Below are 19537 nucleotides of genomic sequence, written 5' to 3' on the forward strand. Positions count from 1 at the left end.
TTGATATTGTATTAGAACAGTTCCGCATTTACGACTTAGTGAGTCACAATTGTGACTGTCACCTCAATTCCGTAATCAGGACTGCATTATAAAAATTTCTTTCTCCTCCAGAGGCTCTTATCTTCAACTTCGCTTTAATTCATTTATTTCTCCATGGATCTCCCGATCTCGCTCACAAATCAAAATGTGCTTCTGATCGGCTCTCCGATCGCAGGTGCCGAACAGATCATGCGCACTAAAACTCAACTGGACCAAGAGGCTTCTTCAGTCTCTTTCGAGCAATGTGATCGTATAACCCAAGGTAAATTTATCTTTATGCTAAGTGTTTTTTTTTCTGTCTTTTCTAGATCTCAATATGTTCGAGTATGTGCTTAATGATTTTATGATGATTCCATTTGATATAGCCCCCATCAACAATGGTTCATTTACCACAATCTTATCCGGGATACTGGCTCTCGCATGCTCGCATCCAGCGGCTGTCCTTGCTAAATACTCGCAGATTCTCGCTCTTAATGGAACTCTTTTCTTATGTGAGCCAGTATCACGCACAACGTCTCTTTCCTCCTCTTTGAGAACTTCACAAGAGCTCGTTTCAGCACTTAAGCTTGCCGGGTTTGTAGATGTGCAGCTATTGAGGACAAAGGTCCTGCCAGAGGATCTAAAAACATTTGCCCAAGAGAACTGGAAAGTGGACCCCACTGAAGTTGAGATTGCAGAAGTGATTGCCAAAAAGCCAAATTACGAGCAGGGAGCCTCTTTTGCACTGTCCTTTGCAAAAAAGAAGGCACCTGTCTCCAATGGAACCCAACACAATACCACGGCAGATAAGGCTGCAGTGTGGACACTCTCCGCGAACGACGATGATGGAGATGTTGAACTTGAGGATGAGGATGCCCTGCTTGATGAGGTTGATCTTGTCCGGCCGTCAAAGGAATCCCTTGTCCGTGATGACTGTGAGATGACCGGCGGCAAGAGAAAGGCCTGCAAAAACTGCACTTGCGGGCGTGCAGAGATGGAAGAGAATGGGGTCGTATCCATTGATTTGGAGGACGACTCGAACGGCATCACTGAGGTGAAACCTAAAAAGAACTTGCCAGCCTCATCATGTGGGAACTGCTATCTAGGCGACGCCTTCCGTTGCAGCACATGCCCCTACATGGGAATGCCTGCTTTCAAGCCTGGAGAAAAGGTCGCGTTAACTGGAGCGATGATGGCGGACGATATTGACATCTAATTCTTTTCTAAACCATGACCTTTAATTTATATCTACCTCCCCACTTTGACCTCACACTCACCCCTCTTCATTTTTTTTTTTTTGTTGTTTTGCTTATGCCTAAAACCTACCGCTTTCCCTTTATCAATCCCACCGGCTCAGATATGGCAAGAAGCAACGCATCGAAGATGAATCTATATATTTGTATTTGAGTCGCATGAATAAAGATATACAGCTGCATCGTTCCCAACCAGGTGGTTTATTGAGTGTGCTCCTATAGCAGCAATAAAAATATCTGAGGATGATCCTCTTCATACTTGTGAATATAAGATGGCTCTCATTAAGTTGACGAATACATCTGCTGTCTACATACTATATGATGAACACTAGCTCCGGCTCGATGAAAAGTATTTTGGACGCCGTTTGAATGTTTGGAGCCAGCTCATTCTTTTAAGAGAATAGAGCATAGAATTAAAACAAATATTCATTTTTAAAATAACTTAAACGACATTATGGAATTGTGGAAACAATAGAACACACACAAGTCTTTGATTATACTCTGCGATGCGAGGTAGTCGCTCAGTCATACATGACTCACATCAACATTCTCCTTGCTATATTTATTTTTCATGCCTTTTCTGATTTCTCCGTCTCTTCTTCACTAGCCCACGGGTCCTCTTTCGCGCTCGATTTAGCAGCGACCATCTTCAACCGATTGGCAGCCTGCACAGCCTCCACTGCTCGGCGAAAAGTGCGTTTTGCATTGAAGTTTTCACGAACTTGATCGAGCAGATCAACCTCGCTCGCAGTCTTGCCAGTGAGCCATTTGTGCTGAAGGGCTTCCTGCGCAGTTGGACGTGCTGCGGGGTCCTTGCGGAGCAAAAGGGTAATGAAGTCCTTGGCTGGAAGAGGATATGTATTAGAGCAAGCTGGGAGAAAAGAAGTAGTGTGAAACAGCGGCAATGCCTACCGTCATCTGAAATAGATTTCCAGTAGCGCTCATGAAACTCGACTTTGTCTCGCTCCACTTCCTGCAAAAATTGCATGCGGTCATCCGAACGGAACGGAGAGTATCCACAAAGTCTATCGTTGGAGGAAAAATTAAATTAAACAAATCAGCTCGGAATTCAAGGCAACTCGTAATCGGTCATACAATGTGTAGGTAATGATGCCAATGGACCAGACGTCTACGGGATATCCGTGTCCTTTTTGTAGAAGCACCTCAGGAGCTATTGTATAGGCAGGGGTTAACCAATTAGGTATAGAGGAAAAAATGCCGTAATACGCACCAACATATCCAAAGGATCCACATATTGTTGTTAGCACCTGATTTTCGCTTGTCATCATTTTCGCGATGCTTTAGGATAAAATTAAATAGCAATTAATAGGTATCGAGAGAAGAGAAGCAGCCATTGTACTCGTAGATAGTCCTACCCAAAATCGACCAAAACAATGTCGGAATCTGGCTCCTCTGTTCTGTAGATTAAGTTCTCGGGTTTAATATCTATGCACATGTATACACATGGAGATTGTCAATACCGAGAGATAGAATCAGTAGGGAGTAAGAGTACTATACCTCTATGGACAATCTGATGTTGATGAAGGTATGCAACAGCAGAAAGCACCGAATGTATAACACGGGTTGCGTCTTTCTCTGTGAATTTCCCTTGCTCACAAATGCGATCAAATAGCTCACCACCTGTTGCTCTGCAACAGCTCACTTCATGTTAGACCCAATCTGAAATTAACAAATCCCTTGGACTTACAGTTCAAACACGAGGTAAAATTTAGTTCTGTTATTCCAGAACGCGTGTAAGTAAATTTGGATTATAATCAGCGCAGCTAATAAAAATCGAATGCACGTACTTGCTCTCAAACCAGTCGTAGAACTTCACGATGTTTGGATGATTCAAGCCATGTAGGACTTTCATCTCTTTATGTACCAAATCTTCATGTCCCTTTACGTTCTTTTTTGGAATGACTTTGACAGCGACGGTTGTGTTAGTATCGAGCTTCACCGCCTCCTTCACACTGCCATAGGTGCCGGAGCCTAGAGTGGAAAAAAAAACAATCTGGTTAGAGGCGGAATGGAAATGAGGCCAATGGAAAGAGCTCTAGTATGAAACTTTGATGAACCTAGTACTTTGCCGAACCGGTAGTTCTTCTTTGCCTCGTACGAAGCCGGCTGAGACGCAAATACATTTTCGAATATCCCCATGGATGTTGATCAGAATCCGATTTTTGTTATGAAAATAAGTCTTGGAGAGAAAAAATAACTGAAATTCGATCTATTTGCTGGGCTTAACCACTAAAGATTCTCTAATCGGTTCGCCACATCAATTATAATAAAGCTTGCGGCGCATCGTGAATATCCATGCTATAATGTGAAAAGTGACCCATACTATCAGCCATGGCTGTCTCTAAGGTCTGATTGTGTCTGTAGCAGTAGCCTGTAAAAAAAGCGATAGTACTATCTCCTCACTCGCACGAGATCCTCCTATATAACCTAACGACTTTAGATTCCTTCGATAACGGATTTAATAGCTTTACATGTTTGGAACCTATTGTGAAAAGTAACGATTGCGGGGATATACTTAGGCTCCTTAACCGCCATACCAAGGATAAGTTCCATGGAGTCTGAAAATCGAAAGCTACTCGGGCTAGCTCTTAGGTCCTTTTCTTCACCGAAGGGCAAGTTCCTAATTGCATTTTGGTCGAAAATTAATATCTAAAATCGCGCAGTCGGTTGTGGGAATGAAGTCATGAATTTTCTGACCTTAAATCATAATGATTTTAAATCCCTCTTGAATGCGATTTTTTCATACGCTCCAACTTCCATAGCGCGAATTTCAAGTATAATATCTAGCTCTCTGAAGCTAATTCGCCATTCATTCCGAGCAATCGATCGTAATTCAATGTCGACACTTTCCTTATATAAGGAGCTCCTTGATGTAGAGGTGTTCGTCGATATTGAACGCCTTCGAGACTCGGCTCGGAGGTACGGCGTACCTGAAGAAATGCGTGGGGTAAATGCATCGCTCCTCTTTTCCATAACGATATTGGTTTGCTAGACTGATATAAGATATCTTTCTACAAATGTAGATAGTATGGAAGTATTTGCTTGGGGTGGAATCGCCTGATCGCTGTAGGTCTCTCCCACATTTTGTTTGGTATAATGATTGACTTCAACCTTTCTACAGCCAAAGAAATCACCCGGATTAAAGCTCATGAAGAAGAATACAACCTTATTGACAAAAGTGACTCCGTATTTACTAAGCGCATTCGCGGAGAGCTTTCGCGCTACTCTCGCAGGCTTAATATCCGATTCCCGAAAGAGCTTTCGACCGTGTTCGAGAATGTGGTATGTGCCTATTTGGTGCACACCCATAGCATGCGTGGAGGAGGTGGCTACACATCGGCCCTTGTGTCACTCTGTGGGCCATTTGTATTTGTATTTGGCTGGGAGAAGGAGATGGACATCTATTATTGCTTCGAGATGTTAATGCAGATTTTATGTGAGTGCCCTCCTGAAGTCCTCCCTTCGCTTCTCTAACGGATTCGCTAAACTTGTTTTAGCCGACTATTCCACGGCGCACCCAATTAACGAGCGCGTCGCGAGCTTCATCACACTCTTCAGAACGGCTCTCCCCGATCTGTAAAATAGACTCTTGGTTGCTGTCTATACACACTGTGACTTAGTCGTCATTTTATTAGGTACATGTACTTTGATGAAGAGGAAGTTAATGACGAGTGGATAACAAACTGGTTACAATACTTGCTCTCCAAAGAGCTGCGTATGGAAAATCTGCTACGGCTTTGGGGTAGGTTCGTCATCTTTTGATAGCCACCCATAACTTCTAACCTGTGCTCCTTCGTAGATACCTATTTCTCAATTTCAGATTTCCTGGACTTTCACCCCTATGTTTGCCTTGGTACACCTGTTATTCTGCTTTGAAATTTTGACATGGCATCCTAAGCATTCCAATCTTCTCTGTAGCTATACTGAAACACTTCAAGGAAGACTTGGAGGAGTTAGAGCACTCCGAAATCCGTACACTGCTTATGAGATTGCCACTGTTTGACATGGAACAGGTGAGTGCTACAGGGACGCATTTGTATTTTATGATGTAACCAGCATGTTTTATACACTAGATTATCAACCAGGCTTTCAGTATTCGTAGTGAGATACTTGAACGGCAAATCCTGGATTATGTATAATGATACCCTTTGATGTGACCCATTGCTGTAATTATTACTATTTCCGTTCATACCAAACTTCCCTTTATTTTGTATACACAAATTAACCATGGTCCGGATAGATAATTGGTTTACATGTACCCTATTTATTTCGCAGTTTTTACAAAGGTAGCTTACAAATTCCATGGATTGTGAGATGTAAAAATGGCCCTAGTGTCCAGAGCTCTGTTCAGCATGACTGTCGCGCTTGCTCGGCGGACTTTGCTTGTGCACGTCCGGCACTTCCTCCCTCGAGCGGGCGACCTTGTTCATCAGTGTTTCTCAGTCTTTCGGCCTCCCGCTTCTCCACTGTTTCTTGTGATGGCTTCTGGACACTGACGTTTTTGTCATCGGCCATTTGGTCAAGTTTAGCTCCAACAAAGGTGCGTTCCATTTTAATATATCTTGTTTTTAAACGACAATTGGTTTTCCCGAGTGGTTGGAAATATATGATTTTGATGAAAAAAGGTTCAGTATTCGTCTTTTATAAGCTTCGAATAGTCAGAATACGCCAAATATAGGCGTCTTCCCCCTATTGCTATTAAAGTCAACCTTTTTTGGGCAATTTAAAAGAAAATAGAATTTTGGTCAGCAGCAATGAGCCACGGAGTGACGATGCTCCAGCCTACGCCTCTATGGGAAAATAAAGGCTAAGTTGATGATGAAGAAACGTGAATAAAGTCAGTAGGTAAAATCATTGGTTAGAAAATTCAGTCTGATTCTATGCCTATTTCACAAATTGTTATGCCTGTGTCTCTTATGCTGTTACCATAGATATTTTTATGGGAAGTCGTTAGAGAGGAGAAACAGGTTAATTACGGCATTCCATTGCTTGAGACATGCATAAACCCCGGAGATAAATGACTAATAATTGCTTGGAAAAATCTCGGGCTATATTCGTTGAATAGTCTCGAAGCGTCCGAATAAAATGGGGCAACATAGGTTTAATTGCTGCAGGAAAAAACCATTCGCAAATTTCCAATGACGGATTCAAATGTGATCTCCATCCGTCATCTATGTAATTCAAATGAGAATGAGTGTAGGCAAGCTCTCGACTTGCTTCATGAATACGCAGAGTCTCTTGGCTTTTCACTTTGCTTTCAAAATTTTGACGCTGAACTTGCCGATTTCAAGGTGCGTTATCATCCCTCTGCGGGAGGCTGCTTTCTTGTCGCGTATGCTGGACCAAAAAATGAATCGCCAGTAGGCATTGTAGGTCTTCGCAGACTTTCTCCAACTGTGGCCGAAATGAAAAGACTCTATGTCAAGCCAGAATGTCGTGGAAAAGGTCTTGGAAGGCTATTGTGTGAACGCGTGCTGGACGAAGCAGTAGGTATGGGATATCGCGAGGTTAAACTGGATACTATCAAAAGTATGATGGGGGTTGCGCTTGGAATGTACCAAGGATGGGGATTTACGGAGTGTGAAGCATACTGCGAGAATCCGATAGAGGGCGCAAGTTGGTACAGCTTGGATTTGGAGAAGTACAAGGAAATCAGAAATAGTAGGGTACCGAACAATTGAAAAGAGTAAACAATTAAATACGGTCGCCCTACGATATCCAAGGAATTGTTTCCTAGTTTCATTTATATAAACTTGTCACCAAGCAAATCTAAATTTATTAAATCAGATTTGAGGCCTAACCAGAAACTCTATAAGCCTAAATCAAAGGGGCAGAGATAGGCCAGGTCGAGTGGCTTTGCCTATTTGATAAGAACCAATGGATTCCTTAGTGTCCTCAAAAAGGAGCTCACCTAACTTCTTCATATTTCCTCCATTATCCCCACCGGTGTGTCGAGAGCGTTCCCGTTCGTGCGTAAAGAAATCAACATCTTCGCACACTCCCGCCCTCTCTTTTACTTTCCCTTTATATGACCTCTCTCCCCGATTTCTCCAAATTCACACCTAAACGACTTCATCGCCGTCGTTCGTCCGCTTTCAATACACTTATTCAGCATCATACATCTCATACCTCTAAAACCCACTCCCGGCATACCAACACAGCACATAAATTTCCATTCAACCGCCATCTCAAAATGCTCATAAGTGTTGTGTCGAGGCGCGGCCTATGGTTTCGCGTGCTCGCTATTATTACGGTTTTCTTACTAGTATTGTGGATCTCTTTGCCGAATGAAATGGGTAAAAAGTCATTCTCTGATTTGAAAGGATGGAAATCAACGGAAGAAAGTATGGAGCAGAGCCAAAATGGTATGATGCCTCATTGTGTTCTTCAATCCTATTATGAATTGCGATTCTCATGTATAAATTTCTTTCTCTTAGATCCATCATCTATACCCCTCTTCACTGATAAGGAGACCAAACAAGCCTCCGACCGTCAAAAGCATACTGGTGTTGCTGCCGATGAAGAAGATTCTCTCTCAGGTCAACTGAGGGCCCCCGCACCTCACACTTCCGACCATTGCGATTCGCCCACACCTGGTCGACCCGCCATTCAATACGCTCTCATGATTGATGCCGGATCCACTGGTTCCCGCATCCATGTATACCGCTTCAATTACTGCAAATCCACCCCTGAGCTTGAGGATGAAGTATTTGAGAAAACCGAACCAGGCCTTTCTTCCTACAAGGATGATCCCTTGGCGGCAGCAAAAAGTTTAGACGGACTTATGCAAGTTGCCCTTGACAATGTTCCCAAGGATTTATATGATTGTACGCCCATTGCTGTCAAAGCGACCGCTGGACTTCGACTTCTTGGTGAAAACCAATCAAAGAATATTCTCAAAGCGGTGCGAAATCGCCTTGAGAAAAATTACCCCTTTCCTATCCATGGAGGGCCATCGGGCGTTGAGATTATGGATGGTAGGGATGAGGGCGTCTATGCGTGGACAACCGTGAATTACTTACTAGGTAATCTGCACTCCAAGAATTCGCTTACGGCTGGCGTCTTTGATCTGGGCGGCGCATCCACCCAGATCGTATTTGAACCTGCGATGGAAGAATCGAAACAGCTACCAAACGGGGACCATCGTTATGAGCTGTCTTTTGGAGGAAGGAAGTTTGTTCTCTATCAGAATTCTTATTTGAGCTATGGACTAAAAGAGGCGCGCAAAGGTATGACCAATTACCTTATCAAGCAATGGCGCTCTGATGCGGCTGCGAGAGACAATGAGGTGCATGATCCATGTCTACCTTTGAAACACGTGGAAGAGGTACAACTCAATGAAAGCGTCCGTGGATATCGCACGGTGCGTGTCGTTGGCACCGGTGCAGGATTTGCAGCATGCAGGGCGGTGGCAGAGCAAATTCTGAACAAAGAGAAAGAATGTCCCCTGGCACCCTGCTCTTTCAATGGGACATACCAGCCGTCCTTGGAGGAGACTTTCCATCAACACGACATTTATGCGTTCTCGTACTTCTATGATCTCACTTATCCTCTCGGAATGCCCTCTGAATTTTCTGTGCGTGAATTACGTGAGCTTACCGATGATGTGTGTAAGGGAGAGACAAGGAAGTTTGCCCACGTTCCGGGAGCCGAAGCTGAGCTGAGGGGATCGCCAAATTTCTGCAAAGATCTCAGTTTCATCTACACTCTCTTGCACACCGGCTATGGAATCCCTGAGGATCGGATGCTGAAGATTGCAAAAAAGATTCGTGGCGCAGAGACAGGATGGTGCCTCGGGGCCTCTCTCGCCATGCTGGATGAGAAGAAATGGTGCAAGGCATAGATGTAGAACAAAAGGAAACCAAGTCATATTCTCCCTACCTACCCCCGTCTATATAATTTTTATTATTGCTATTGTTATTGCTAATTGTAAAAGGAAACGTGGATTGGGATATTAAACCAAATAGATTTCTTTTTCTTTTCTCTTTTCTTAACCATTTTGGTCCCAATGTTGCATACGATACGCTGGAAAGACAGAGGTGCATTTTCTTCCATTTACAAAAACCAACTGCTATTGGATGGTAGAATAATAGTACTATTAGAATGATAATATGAATGATAATATGGATGATTAAAGGGGGAAAAAAAGAGAAAATATAAATAAGAATAAGAATGCATCATAATATATCGACAAAGTGCAATAAAAGTACAATAGACACAATACAAGTGGTAAAAAGTCTAGTGGTTCAGCCTTGCGTAAAGAAACTATGCAGCAAATCAACTCAATCTCCCCTAGATCCAAGAGTCGACTCGGATAGCTGCTGAGAAGAGTGGGACAATGGCTCATTCACAGTGACAGCAGGTTGGCATAAGAAAGCTATGGACACACATAAAGGGTTAGTCAACAGACCCAAGAAAAAGAATTGAACCGTCTTTTTGCAAACGGCGTCGAACCTACTTTTTTTCAGTCGTTTCAAAAAGCGATGTTTCCTCTTGCTCTCGTTGCTTGCCGGCAGACTCCTTTGACCTTCATCGGAGGAGGAGGAGGAGGATCGGCTTGCTCTATTTATCTGCTGGTTCACGCATCTCATGGAACAGAGCACGTAATTCACAATTAAAGTTTCGTCGCAAACAACCGCGATTTCCCTGTATTCAATCCACTTGCGGCACATAGGGGCTGCGCACTGATCACAGAGTATGCGATCCCTGAGATAATCGCGGATTTGAATAGGAATTTGGCGCTGAATGCTAGTGAGCGAGTCAGCAGAATATTCTCTAAGACAAGAGCGAGCTGCAAGTTCGAGGAGGGGGGGAGGTTGGCCACCGGATTTATCCCAGAGCACTCCTAACTTGGTTGGATCGAGTTGGTTCTCATCCACGAGTACGCATTTCAGGGCTTGCATGTACTGCACTTGCCATGGAAGCACTACCAGTCGATTTCTTCGCATATCTAGTTTTTCTAGTTTGGGAAGTTCGCAGATCACCGGCGGCAGGTGCTCAATATTATTCTGGACCACGCCCAGTTTGGTGAGATTGACAAGCGCACCCAACGCGTCAGGAAGGGACTGTAGCTTATTGTCGTTAAGGTTGAGCCATTCTAGCCCTTTCAGTTCGCCGATGCTCTCCGGCAAAGCGGTCAAAACATTAATGGCCAGGTTCAATCTTCGTAGGTTTTTCAACAGTCTGATTTCCTCTGGCAAACACTTGAGTGCATTGGTGTGCAGATCCAGGTTCACGAGTTTCTTGGCGGAATGGCAAAAGTCGGGCGAAATGGTTTGAATGAAATTGCCCGAAAGGAAGAGCTGGGAGAGAGCGGGAAGCTGTGCAAGTTGAGTGGGGATGGAGAGGAAGAGGTTGAAGCTGAGATTTAGGTTGGCAAGATTTCGGAGGAAAATGAAAGCGGGAGGAATGGATTCGATTCGGTTCTTCTGAGCTAGGAGGGTCTTCAAATTCTTGAGCTTGCAAACGCAGTCGGGAATTGCTACAAAGGGCCATTAGAGTAAGCAATGAGTGGCTGCCCAAAAGAGAGCCTCGTAATAAAAGATGGTATTTACATGTGAATCGGTTTTTCTGTATATCCAGACACTCCAGCTTTGACAATTTCTCCAGTTCGCGGGGTAAACTCGTCAACAAGTTTCCCCCAAGCGTAAGCGTAGACAGGTTGCTTAAATGGCATATGTCCTTAGGGAGCTCTGCAATTCTATTGTGTGCGAGTGAGAGGCGTGTCAAGGAGCGGATATGCAGCACAGTCTGGGGGAATGTGGAGAGAAGATTTTCGCGCAGCGAAAGTTCACGAAGGTTTTCTAAGCATAGGATCTCATTGGAGATCGAAGTCAAGTTGTTACGGCGGAGATAGAGCTTGGTTGCACTGACATGGTCTCTGAGGAAGCCGTAGGGTATCCTTACATAGGGAAGAGAGGTATGATCGTTAATTGTTGGCTGCGTGATGAGGTAGGTCGGAAGCTCAACACTTACTCTAACAGCTGCTGGTCTGAAAAGTCAGCCTATAAGTGTGGGAAAAAGACAAGGGTAAGCCTAGGCTCGTGGGCACAGAGTTGAGCAAAGGATGTAGGCTAACCTCTTTGAAAGTAATGTTCCCCATTCCCGGTGGAGGATAGCGGAGCAAAGACTAAAAAGCAAGAGCTGAGAGAGCAAGGGGAAAGAGTGGAGGGGAAATTCGGGTGGAAAGACAGAATTTGGGAGGAGGAGAGAAGTGAGTCGGAAAAGAGAGACATAGCTTTAAAACGAGCAATATCGTTTTGCTATCGTATTTGTCGGGCGCAAAGGGGGGCAAATATTAGGTTGCAAGCTTGACTTGAGACTGGTCAATCGCTTGAGACTTTTGCCATGCATATAGAAAAATTGAAACAAGCCGGAATGCGTCATTGGATACGAGATTTTCAATTGGAACAATGAAATTAAGACAGGTACAGTCCTTATATAAGACAGGGGATCCCTTATAAGGACAAAGACAAAATGTGCAGACAAATAAGATACAAGGGCAGGAGTGGCATGCCAAGAGAAAACAAAGATGGGAGATAGACACAGAAGATATTCATGGCCAAAGAGATATGTACCGCGCGAATCGCCACTCTGCTAATTTGAAAAGGGACAAAAATTCTTCATCAGACCGCGAAACTCAACCGCCAATTTCTCCACTTCACAGCGCAGCAGCTCGCCGTCAATGCGGGTGCGATACCGCTGCCATTGCTTGAAGACTTCCTTCGGCAGCCCCGCGTAAATCCAGGCCGGAGACGCGAGGAGAAAGAGGGTGGCCATGACGGAATGGTTCGAAGCTGACGAGTGGCCCGTCGATGCCACCAGATCGTAGATCTGGGATCTGCGGGTTTCTTGGGTCAATTTCACCATCCTTTCGCACTGCTCTTCGCGATTTCCTATGCCGACACTCTGCAGTGTCAGGAGAAGGAGATATTCCCTTGGAACTGAAGCAAGCGTGGTGCCAACAACCATGTCAAGCGAGTCCGGCTTCTCGCGGTGTAGACGCTCAGGAATTTCTCGGAACAGAATCTTTGCTAGCGTCGTCCAATTCAACTGGTTCGGGGTGACCGCCTCTTGGGTATATACTGGAGTCGTTGTTGTTTTTCTATTCACTGGTAGCTTCGAAGCACACGCTTTAATCTTGCAAAGGGAAATGGGCGGGACTTTCCCGTGCGAGAGCAAGAAATATCCCCTAGGGCGACCAGTCTCCTTATCCACGGGTCGCATCGCCTCATAGAGTAGCTCTGCATCTGAGAAAAAGCTCTTGTACTTGAATCGCGCTACGTCAAGTATTAGAGTCATTTTTTTCCCTTCGGGTGTATTAACGCATGCTCCAACAGGTGAGAAATGCCCATCGCCCGTTTGTCCCATCGCTTTGCGAGAAAACGAGACAACCATATAGAGATCATTGCGCGAGCAGACGTTCTGGAGGTCCTCGAGGAACTCTTGCTTGGAGACCTCGTCAGCTCGCTTGGCAATCACATTGCAGTGGCATTTTGCAAGACCTATCAATACGATGCAATAGACGTCGGTAAGCAAAAATGATACCTCACAAATGAATATTACAAGCAGAACTGAGACTTACATGCAAATTGACTGAAAGTTATTCCTTTCTCTTGGACCTCTTCCCTTGGTGAACAGCAATGTAATAGATCATCTGTATACCATCTCCATACGCCCTTCCAGACTCTCCGTGGGTCAACCTCTAGTGCATTAAGCACCATCGCCAGTGACGAGGGCCCACAGAAAGCAGGCTCTGATTGCTGTGTAAAATTCCCTGCCAAATTAAAAAATCCTTCTGCTGTACCCTGATGCAATGCCTCGGTAAAGAGTTTTTTCCCGTGCTTCGAAGTAAAAGAAATGAGGTGAGAGGGGAGTTCCCGGCCATGAAAAGTTCGATCAGGAGGAGGAGCAAGAACAAGATCTTGAAGTGCAGGATCAAGTAACAATGAAATGTCGATGGATTCGTTGGAGGAGCGCTGAAGTTCGGATGTTAAAGTAGTTTTAGAACGATACGAGGAAAAGTGGAGGGCATTAAAAGCACTAGGGGAATATGAAAGAGGAGATATTTTACAAGTCGAAGGGTGTATGATATTGGAACATACACGCCGAATGCAGTGAGATGCTGCTGGTTGGATCAACATTATTTTGGGGGTGTAAGAATAAGAAAAAAATAAAAACGCTTTAAAAATACAGATAAGCGTTGATATAAATTATCAGGCCACAACACATACAATCTGATTAAAATTCTATCAGATTATTTATTGCTGATATCTTTCTTAAACAATTTCGTCATCGTACGAATCATTGTCCAAGCTGATAAGAATTCTTGGGATATCTTTAAACCGAAGGTTGCTTTAGAAACTCTTTTAAGGAGAGTGTCTACTCTTTTCTAAAAGAAGTTCTCTAACAAACCGTTTTTTTTTTTTCGTCTATTTAGTCGGAAAAATTTACGATGGATGAAAATGAATAGAATGATAAAAAGCGATTTCTGTACAATAAGGAAGCAAATATAAAGGTTCATAGCATATACAATAAATTACAGAGTTAGAAAAGCTCAAACAAGCATATACAATCATTTCAACTTAAACTCTAGCGGTTCAACTTGTCTCGCGTTCAACTTTTTTCGACAAACAGGGCACTGCTTAGAGATTCGGATAGCCGTACGGATGCAAGCTTCGCAAAAAAGATGCCCGCACACGGTGGCAGTCGTATTGGTTGGAGTCTCAAGACAAACAGTGCACTGCACCCGAAGTAATCCCGGAGCGTTTGCAGGTAAAGCATCTTCTGAATTTTGTTCAGGATTAAGAAGACCGGAATCATTTGCAATGCGAGCCGATGCCTGAGAGGCAGAAGGTTCGGATTCTGCGTTCGATTGGCGGGTGAAATCAACTTCAGGAATATTGTCGTCCTCTCGATTCTCAGGGGAAGCACTGTGGTTAATTATTTCGCGGTTTGTATCTGAAAGGCGATGAGGCGAGAATGGCGTGTAAATTCTGAAACCCCTTCTTCCTCTTCTGCGTGGTGTAAAATAGCGCGGAGGTAAGGCATCTGTACTACTTTCATCACTACTACTACCAATTGTTATAATCTCGGGAGAACGAGATCCATTAGTAATACCAGTGTTAGAGTCCGGAGCTTGATCAGCCAGTGATTGAGATTCTTCTTCATAGGGGTTCCTATCTCCTAATAATGTGATCACAAAATTAAGGCATTGTTTATGAATGGGTAGGTTGATATTAAATAAAAAGGTGGGAAATTTTACTTGATCGAAGATGATATCTTTCTCCCTCTCTCAATTCTGCATTTCGTCGTGTTCTCCTCTTTCTCTTGGCCATAGCGAGTTCTCAGCGATATATAAAAGAATAGGAAGAAATTATGTGACTGCCTACCACTCTACACTCTAATAAATCCGCAAATGATTTGGGCCAATAGCCTAAATTGGAGTTAAAATGCTCAATAAAATAGAAGTCTTTGGAAAATGCTCATATTCTAGCGCAGAGAATGGAATCTGGTACAGCTCGTGGGCGAAAAAGTTGACGATGCTGCGACCGAGAGTGTGGTCGCAGCAGCGTCTCTAGCTGCTACAACCCCCAGTAGGAGACTCTCTGCCTCGATGGCATATCCATTGCGGGCAAACGTCTTCACCAGCTCTAAAGACCTCCGCTTTGGCTGCCTCTCCCTTAACACAATGCCATCCCCGCCTACTTCCTTCGCCACCGCGGCAGCCTCTCCTACGAGACCCGATTTTACCAAAATTTTGGAGACTGCTTCGCTGCATTGATGGAGCTATTGAGATGGATTGGAGTAGGATATTCTAAAATAAGAAAAGCAATTTAAAAATTAACAAAATTAAATGATTCATAAAAGGAGATTCAATTCGGATTTTCGCGTTAATTTCGGGGCGGAGTCGCTTAATATAACGCTTGATATTGGATCTTCAAATAAGCTCTAGGAGCTGTTCCCATCTTTGATACCATCTCTAAACTATACCTTTCCTTTTACCGATTATATGGAGAATGTGGGACACTAAGAGTGATACCCCTCTTCCATTGGAACAGTCGAGTCCATCTTCTCCCATTGAAACTGAGGTAAACTCTGATACAAGAATACCTGTTGAGCCTGATGTAAGCCCAGTAAATTTCATTTCTTTAAAAAGAAAACACGTCAGTACATTTGTTTTGCAAATATAGAATCCCATTACAGAACATACACCAGATTTCATTCGATTCCCTTTGAGCTTCGCTAATCCCCTTCATTCCGCACATACTCAAAGCGCTGGTCCTTCAGTCATAGATGATGACCTGCTAAAATTGTTTGATAATCCAGCGCGTCCTGTTCGCATTGACCAGTTTTTCCGAAGACGGAGGCAGCTTCACCAGACCTTAAAAAAGAAAAATTCGGTGAGGCAGCGCCGGCCATCGCATCTGCCGGAAGTAGCGGTTAGGGAAATAGACGAGCGTGTGGTGTTTATGCTGCCTCAAGATGCAGGGCTCTTTGACGAAATATTAGCTTACAAAAGAGACAACCCTAATGCTCTTTTATGGTACTTTGCTCTTTTTAATGATATTTCAATACCATTTAAGCTCTATTACTTCAATTAGGGATGCAATGGACAAGTTTGCGCATCGGCCTCCATCTGACGCTTTCATACGTATTATCTACCTCCCCGACAATCGTTGTGATTTTGTGCTTACATACCTGGCAAATGAAGCGGAGAAATCTGCCGAGCATCAGAAGCGGCGTCGGGAGTTCGAGTTGGAACTTCTTCGCGCCGGCCTTTTAATTGAACGTGAAGAAGGAGTCGATCACGATTTTGTATTTGTGAAATTGACGGCGCCCTTCGAACGTCTATGCAGAGAGGCTCAAAACATGAAACTAAAAATGAACTTGAAAAAGCCGAAATTGCATCCTCACATTCCCTCTTCTTTATTTGTGAGAATGCTACCCCAGTTTTTCAAAGATTTAATCGGGGAGAGTGAAGATACAGAGAAACAAGCGGCCACCTTCCGCGCCGATAAGCTACAGGAGTTTGAAGGAGCAGACGAAACCGTATGTTGGAGCCAAATTGTTACCAGGTTCTTTTCAACGGCTAGGCGTTCGCTCATGGTAGGCGAGAAAAAAGGTTTACTTGTTACTACAATTACGTGCCAATATAAACTCTACAATTAGGTCTATAACATCATTATTCACGTCGGTTCGAACATCAATCTTCATAACGCTGAAAATGTCACCAATTCCTCTCGTAATTCTGCAATTTTTCTTAAAGCCTCTATTTTTTCTTAGCCTTCAACTTATTGTTTTATAGAAATCAAACAACTTCTTAAGCAAGGAGTTTATCAGCAGCTATATCCAATCCACGACGGTCCACATCGATTGAAAAATGCTACAACAGATTCGACGAATTTGAGAGCATGGCTCTTCACGAACTGGGCATTGCGATTTGAGCGTATCTTTGGACCAGAACCATACGATACAAGTATGTAGTTTCTTAAATCAAGCTCGAGTGGAGGATAGTGATGAATTTCTTGTTAGTTCGAGAATATTTCGGCGAAAAAATCGGCCTCTATTTTGCCTGGTTGGGCTTTTATACGAGCTGGCTTTGGATTGCTTCTGTCATTGGTTTGATATCGTTCATAGGAGGCATCCTAATAACAGAAGTGTAAAATATCATTTCCTTACATTGGTTATTATGACTTTCGGCTTATTCACTTCCTTTTTATATAGCAACTCAAGTTCTCAGTTGATTGCATTCCGAGCTTTTCATTTTGATAATCCGTTTACAGCTCCTTATGCTATATTCATGTCTATTTGGAGTAAATTTGTTTATTTCTATTTTTGTGCCAAATGCCCGAATATTTATAAGCTCTCATATAATTGCGGCTAGGTACCTTAATGCTCGAATTCTGGAAGCGTCGGAACAAATATTTAATGTGGAAATGGGATGTGATGGATTATGAAAAAGAAGAGCAGGTCAGACCAGAGTTCTATGGAACAGGTTGTAAAATGCGAAAATAAATAAGTGGATTTCCAAATTTTTTTAACACGCGCTTTTTCATTAGAAATACGTATCTCTCCCATTACGCACAAACCCGAGCTCCATTATTCTAGAAACAAGAGGATAACCAGACTACTCATTTCTTTTTCAATAATTGCGATCTCGGTGAGACAACGCTTTTTGTCCATACCCTTAAATGATTTGTTTTGGAATTCACGCGTGATTATACTAGGTAATTATCATCGTTCTGAGTGTGGTGTCGCTACTTCTTTTTTCTGCATGGGTGCGCGTTTCGAATCGGGTGCCCGGTTTTTGGGGTAAGTTTACTCCTGTAACTTTCCCAACCGATATTGATTTAATCTTAATTCTGAACAGGATCTGTTCTTCCGGCGCTAATGAGCTTAGTCATAATTCTTATCCTTAGCAAGGTACAAGCAATTCATTTTTCTCTCCCAAGAAATAATCAGGTTTATTCAAATTCAAATATTATTTAATGTTAGGTATATGATCGTCTTGCTAGGTGGTTAACGAATTATGAGAACCATCCAACTGTCACTGCCTATGAGGATGCACTTATTTGGAAGGTGATTGGTGCTCTTTAAATAAAATACTAATTCGATACTAATCCTATATATAGCGCTATTCTTTTGACTTTGTGAATTATTATGGTACACTTTTCTACATCCTCATTTTCAAGCAATGGGTAATGCGTAGCACTTTGTTTCATTTTATTCCATACATTCTAATCCCAATTTTATGTGGTATAGATCAGTAATTTTGGTATCTTTGGGAGAAAAATTGTCGACTCGGATGAATTACACCCAAGTATGTATGAACTTACGGTTCAGTTGGCTATTGTCTTCATGGGTAAGCAATTTGTCACGCAAGCGGTGGAGTGGATAATGCCTTGGCTTCTGAGCCTCTGGAACCGTAAGAAGGCGGAAACAGAAGCGCTGCTTCTACAGCGGAAGTACCAGGAATCAAAGAGAAAATTAAAAAAACCTCCACAATACGCACAAGATGCGAAAAAACCTGCCTACGATACAACTATGTTCCAAGAGCACCTAAAGGTGGTAATACAGGTAAAAAATAAAACACATATTTTCTGTGTACCACATGATGGTTAAATAAGTTTTTTAAATGCAAGTTCGGTTTTATTATGCTCTTCACGGCAGCCTTCCCCCTTTCTCCTCTATTTGCTCTAATTAATAATCAAATCGAAATGCGCCTTGATGCCAATAAGTTGCTACTGAATTACCAACGTCCTGTTCCTTTTCGTGCCCAAGATATCGGTAATGAATCTATATCTAGTCAACTTGTGATTAGGAATAGCATCATTAATTTTTATCCCACTGATTAGGTATGTGGGAAACCATACTTAATGGGATAAATATGTTGAGCGTTTTGACCAATGCGGTGACTATTGCGTTTTTCTCTGAGAGTATGAAGAGGCAGCTTGAGATCTGGTTCCCTGGAAATTTGTTGTCGGCCCAACTTGGATTTATACTAGTCTATGAGGTAATCTTAAGGGCATTGTACTAGTTTCGTTTGTCGTCCAACTTAACATGTTATTCTATTGTAGCATTTCGTGTTCCTTGTTAAGTTCCTCTTGATTTATATCGTGCCAGATGTTCCTACCACAGTTAAAATATCCATTGACCGCGAGAACTATCTAGCTAGTTTGGCGCTCGAGGATTCTATAGAAGAGGATTTTCCCGAAGATGACCAAGTTGCATTATCATTATTAACTCCAGAAGCTAAAGCACAGCAAGACAATCTTAAGCTTGACCAGAAGCTAGTATCAGGAATAACTAATATGGATACTCAAGCAATGCTTTTGAAAAGTAAGGACGCATATGTCGATGACGGAAGCGTGGAGGACAGAAGAAAGACCTCTTTATAAAAAGTTTTGCACTCAATTTTATACTCTCAAACTACCTACTACAAATACTGAATGAATATATTCCTTTAATATTTATACTTAATGTATGCATTTTAATATACAAGCTTGACTACCTTTTTAAGCGGCTTAATGTTCAAATCAATCCATAACAACTGCGGCATAACACGATTTTAAAACAATTCATTTTATTGATACGAATCGGACCCTTAATAACACCTTCGATATGATTAAGCTAGCCTTGTTCGTTAATGGCTATCAGCTAGTTTGGGAATTTCCGCGGATAAGCAAGCGAAACACTTTTCGAGGCTATTACATTCTAGATGATCAGTTATGTTTATTTAGTAT

General features: G+C 42.8%; 8 protein-coding genes across 8 annotated transcripts; 5 read left to right on the plus strand and 3 right to left on the minus strand.

Moving 5' to 3' along the window:
• Positions 1–153: 153 nt before the first annotated feature.
• VTP21DRAFT_9886 (uncharacterized protein) lies at positions 154–1234 on the plus strand (the record flags this gene model as incomplete). Its single annotated transcript, XM_069400881.1, has 2 exons — positions 154–301; positions 405–1234. 2 exons carry the CDS (start codon positions 154–156, stop codon positions 1232–1234), a joined length of 978 nt encoding a protein of 325 aa, XP_069253612.1.
• Positions 1235–1840: 606 nt separating this feature from the next.
• On the minus strand, positions 1841–3431 carry VTP21DRAFT_9887 (uncharacterized protein; the record flags this gene model as incomplete). The annotated part of the gene is made up of 9 exons (XM_069400882.1): positions 1841–2115; positions 2184–2296; positions 2367–2442; positions 2503–2570; positions 2648–2717; positions 2790–2920; positions 2980–3006; positions 3080–3263; positions 3350–3431. The coding sequence occupies 9 exons, from the start codon at positions 3429–3431 to the stop codon at positions 1841–1843; spliced, it is 1026 nt and encodes a 341-aa protein (XP_069253613.1).
• A 697-nt stretch (positions 3432–4128) lies between these two features.
• Positions 4129–5431, plus strand: VTP21DRAFT_9888 (uncharacterized protein; the record flags this gene model as incomplete). Its single annotated transcript, XM_069400883.1, has 8 exons — positions 4129–4239; positions 4316–4358; positions 4414–4728; positions 4790–4868; positions 4928–5034; positions 5092–5145; positions 5211–5305; positions 5366–5431. The coding sequence occupies 8 exons, from the start codon at positions 4129–4131 to the stop codon at positions 5429–5431; spliced, it is 870 nt and encodes a 289-aa protein (XP_069253614.1).
• Positions 5432–5639: 208 nt separating this feature from the next.
• Positions 5640–5843, minus strand: VTP21DRAFT_9889 (uncharacterized protein; the record flags this gene model as incomplete). Its single annotated transcript, XM_069400884.1, has 1 exon — positions 5640–5843. One exon carries the CDS (start codon positions 5841–5843, stop codon positions 5640–5642), a length of 204 nt encoding a protein of 67 aa, XP_069253615.1.
• A 587-nt stretch (positions 5844–6430) lies between these two features.
• Positions 6431–6973, plus strand: VTP21DRAFT_9890 (uncharacterized protein; the record flags this gene model as incomplete). The annotated part of the gene is made up of 1 exon (XM_069400886.1): positions 6431–6973. The coding sequence occupies one exon, from the start codon at positions 6431–6433 to the stop codon at positions 6971–6973; it is 543 nt and encodes a 180-aa protein (XP_069253616.1).
• A 347-nt stretch (positions 6974–7320) lies between these two features.
• VTP21DRAFT_9891 (uncharacterized protein) lies at positions 7321–9135 on the plus strand (the record flags this gene model as incomplete). The annotated part of the gene is made up of 2 exons (XM_069400887.1): positions 7321–7657; positions 7730–9135. The coding sequence occupies 2 exons, from the start codon at positions 7321–7323 to the stop codon at positions 9133–9135; spliced, it is 1743 nt and encodes a 580-aa protein (XP_069253617.1).
• Positions 9136–9574: 439 nt separating this feature from the next.
• Positions 9575–14629, minus strand: VTP21DRAFT_9892 (uncharacterized protein; the record flags this gene model as incomplete). Its single annotated transcript, XM_069400888.1, has 9 exons — positions 9575–9669; positions 9751–10773; positions 10847–11193; positions 11268–11296; positions 11371–11421; positions 11937–12796; positions 12877–13334; positions 13991–14477; positions 14557–14629. The coding sequence occupies 9 exons, from the start codon at positions 14627–14629 to the stop codon at positions 9575–9577; spliced, it is 3423 nt and encodes a 1140-aa protein (XP_069253618.1).
• Positions 14630–15310: 681 nt separating this feature from the next.
• On the plus strand, positions 15311–19192 carry VTP21DRAFT_9893 (uncharacterized protein; the record flags this gene model as incomplete). The annotated part of the gene is made up of 17 exons (XM_069400889.1): positions 15311–15418; positions 15485–15837; positions 15896–16400; positions 16464–16536; positions 16600–16770; positions 16827–16953; positions 17019–17107; positions 17179–17289; positions 17354–17454; positions 17522–17606; positions 17665–17717; positions 17790–17873; positions 17927–17992; positions 18057–18371; positions 18437–18581; positions 18650–18807; positions 18872–19192. 17 exons carry the CDS (start codon positions 15311–15313, stop codon positions 19190–19192), a joined length of 2865 nt encoding a protein of 954 aa, XP_069253619.1.
• Between the last annotated feature and the right edge of the window lie 345 nt (positions 19193–19537).

Source organism: Calcarisporiella thermophila (assembly GCF_041956535.1).
Source record: "Calcarisporiella thermophila strain CBS 279.70 unplaced genomic scaffold VTP21scaffold_6, whole genome shotgun sequence".
NCBI classification, from domain to species: Eukaryota; Fungi; Calcarisporiellomycota; class Calcarisporiellomycetes; order Calcarisporiellales; family Calcarisporiellaceae; genus Calcarisporiella; species Calcarisporiella thermophila.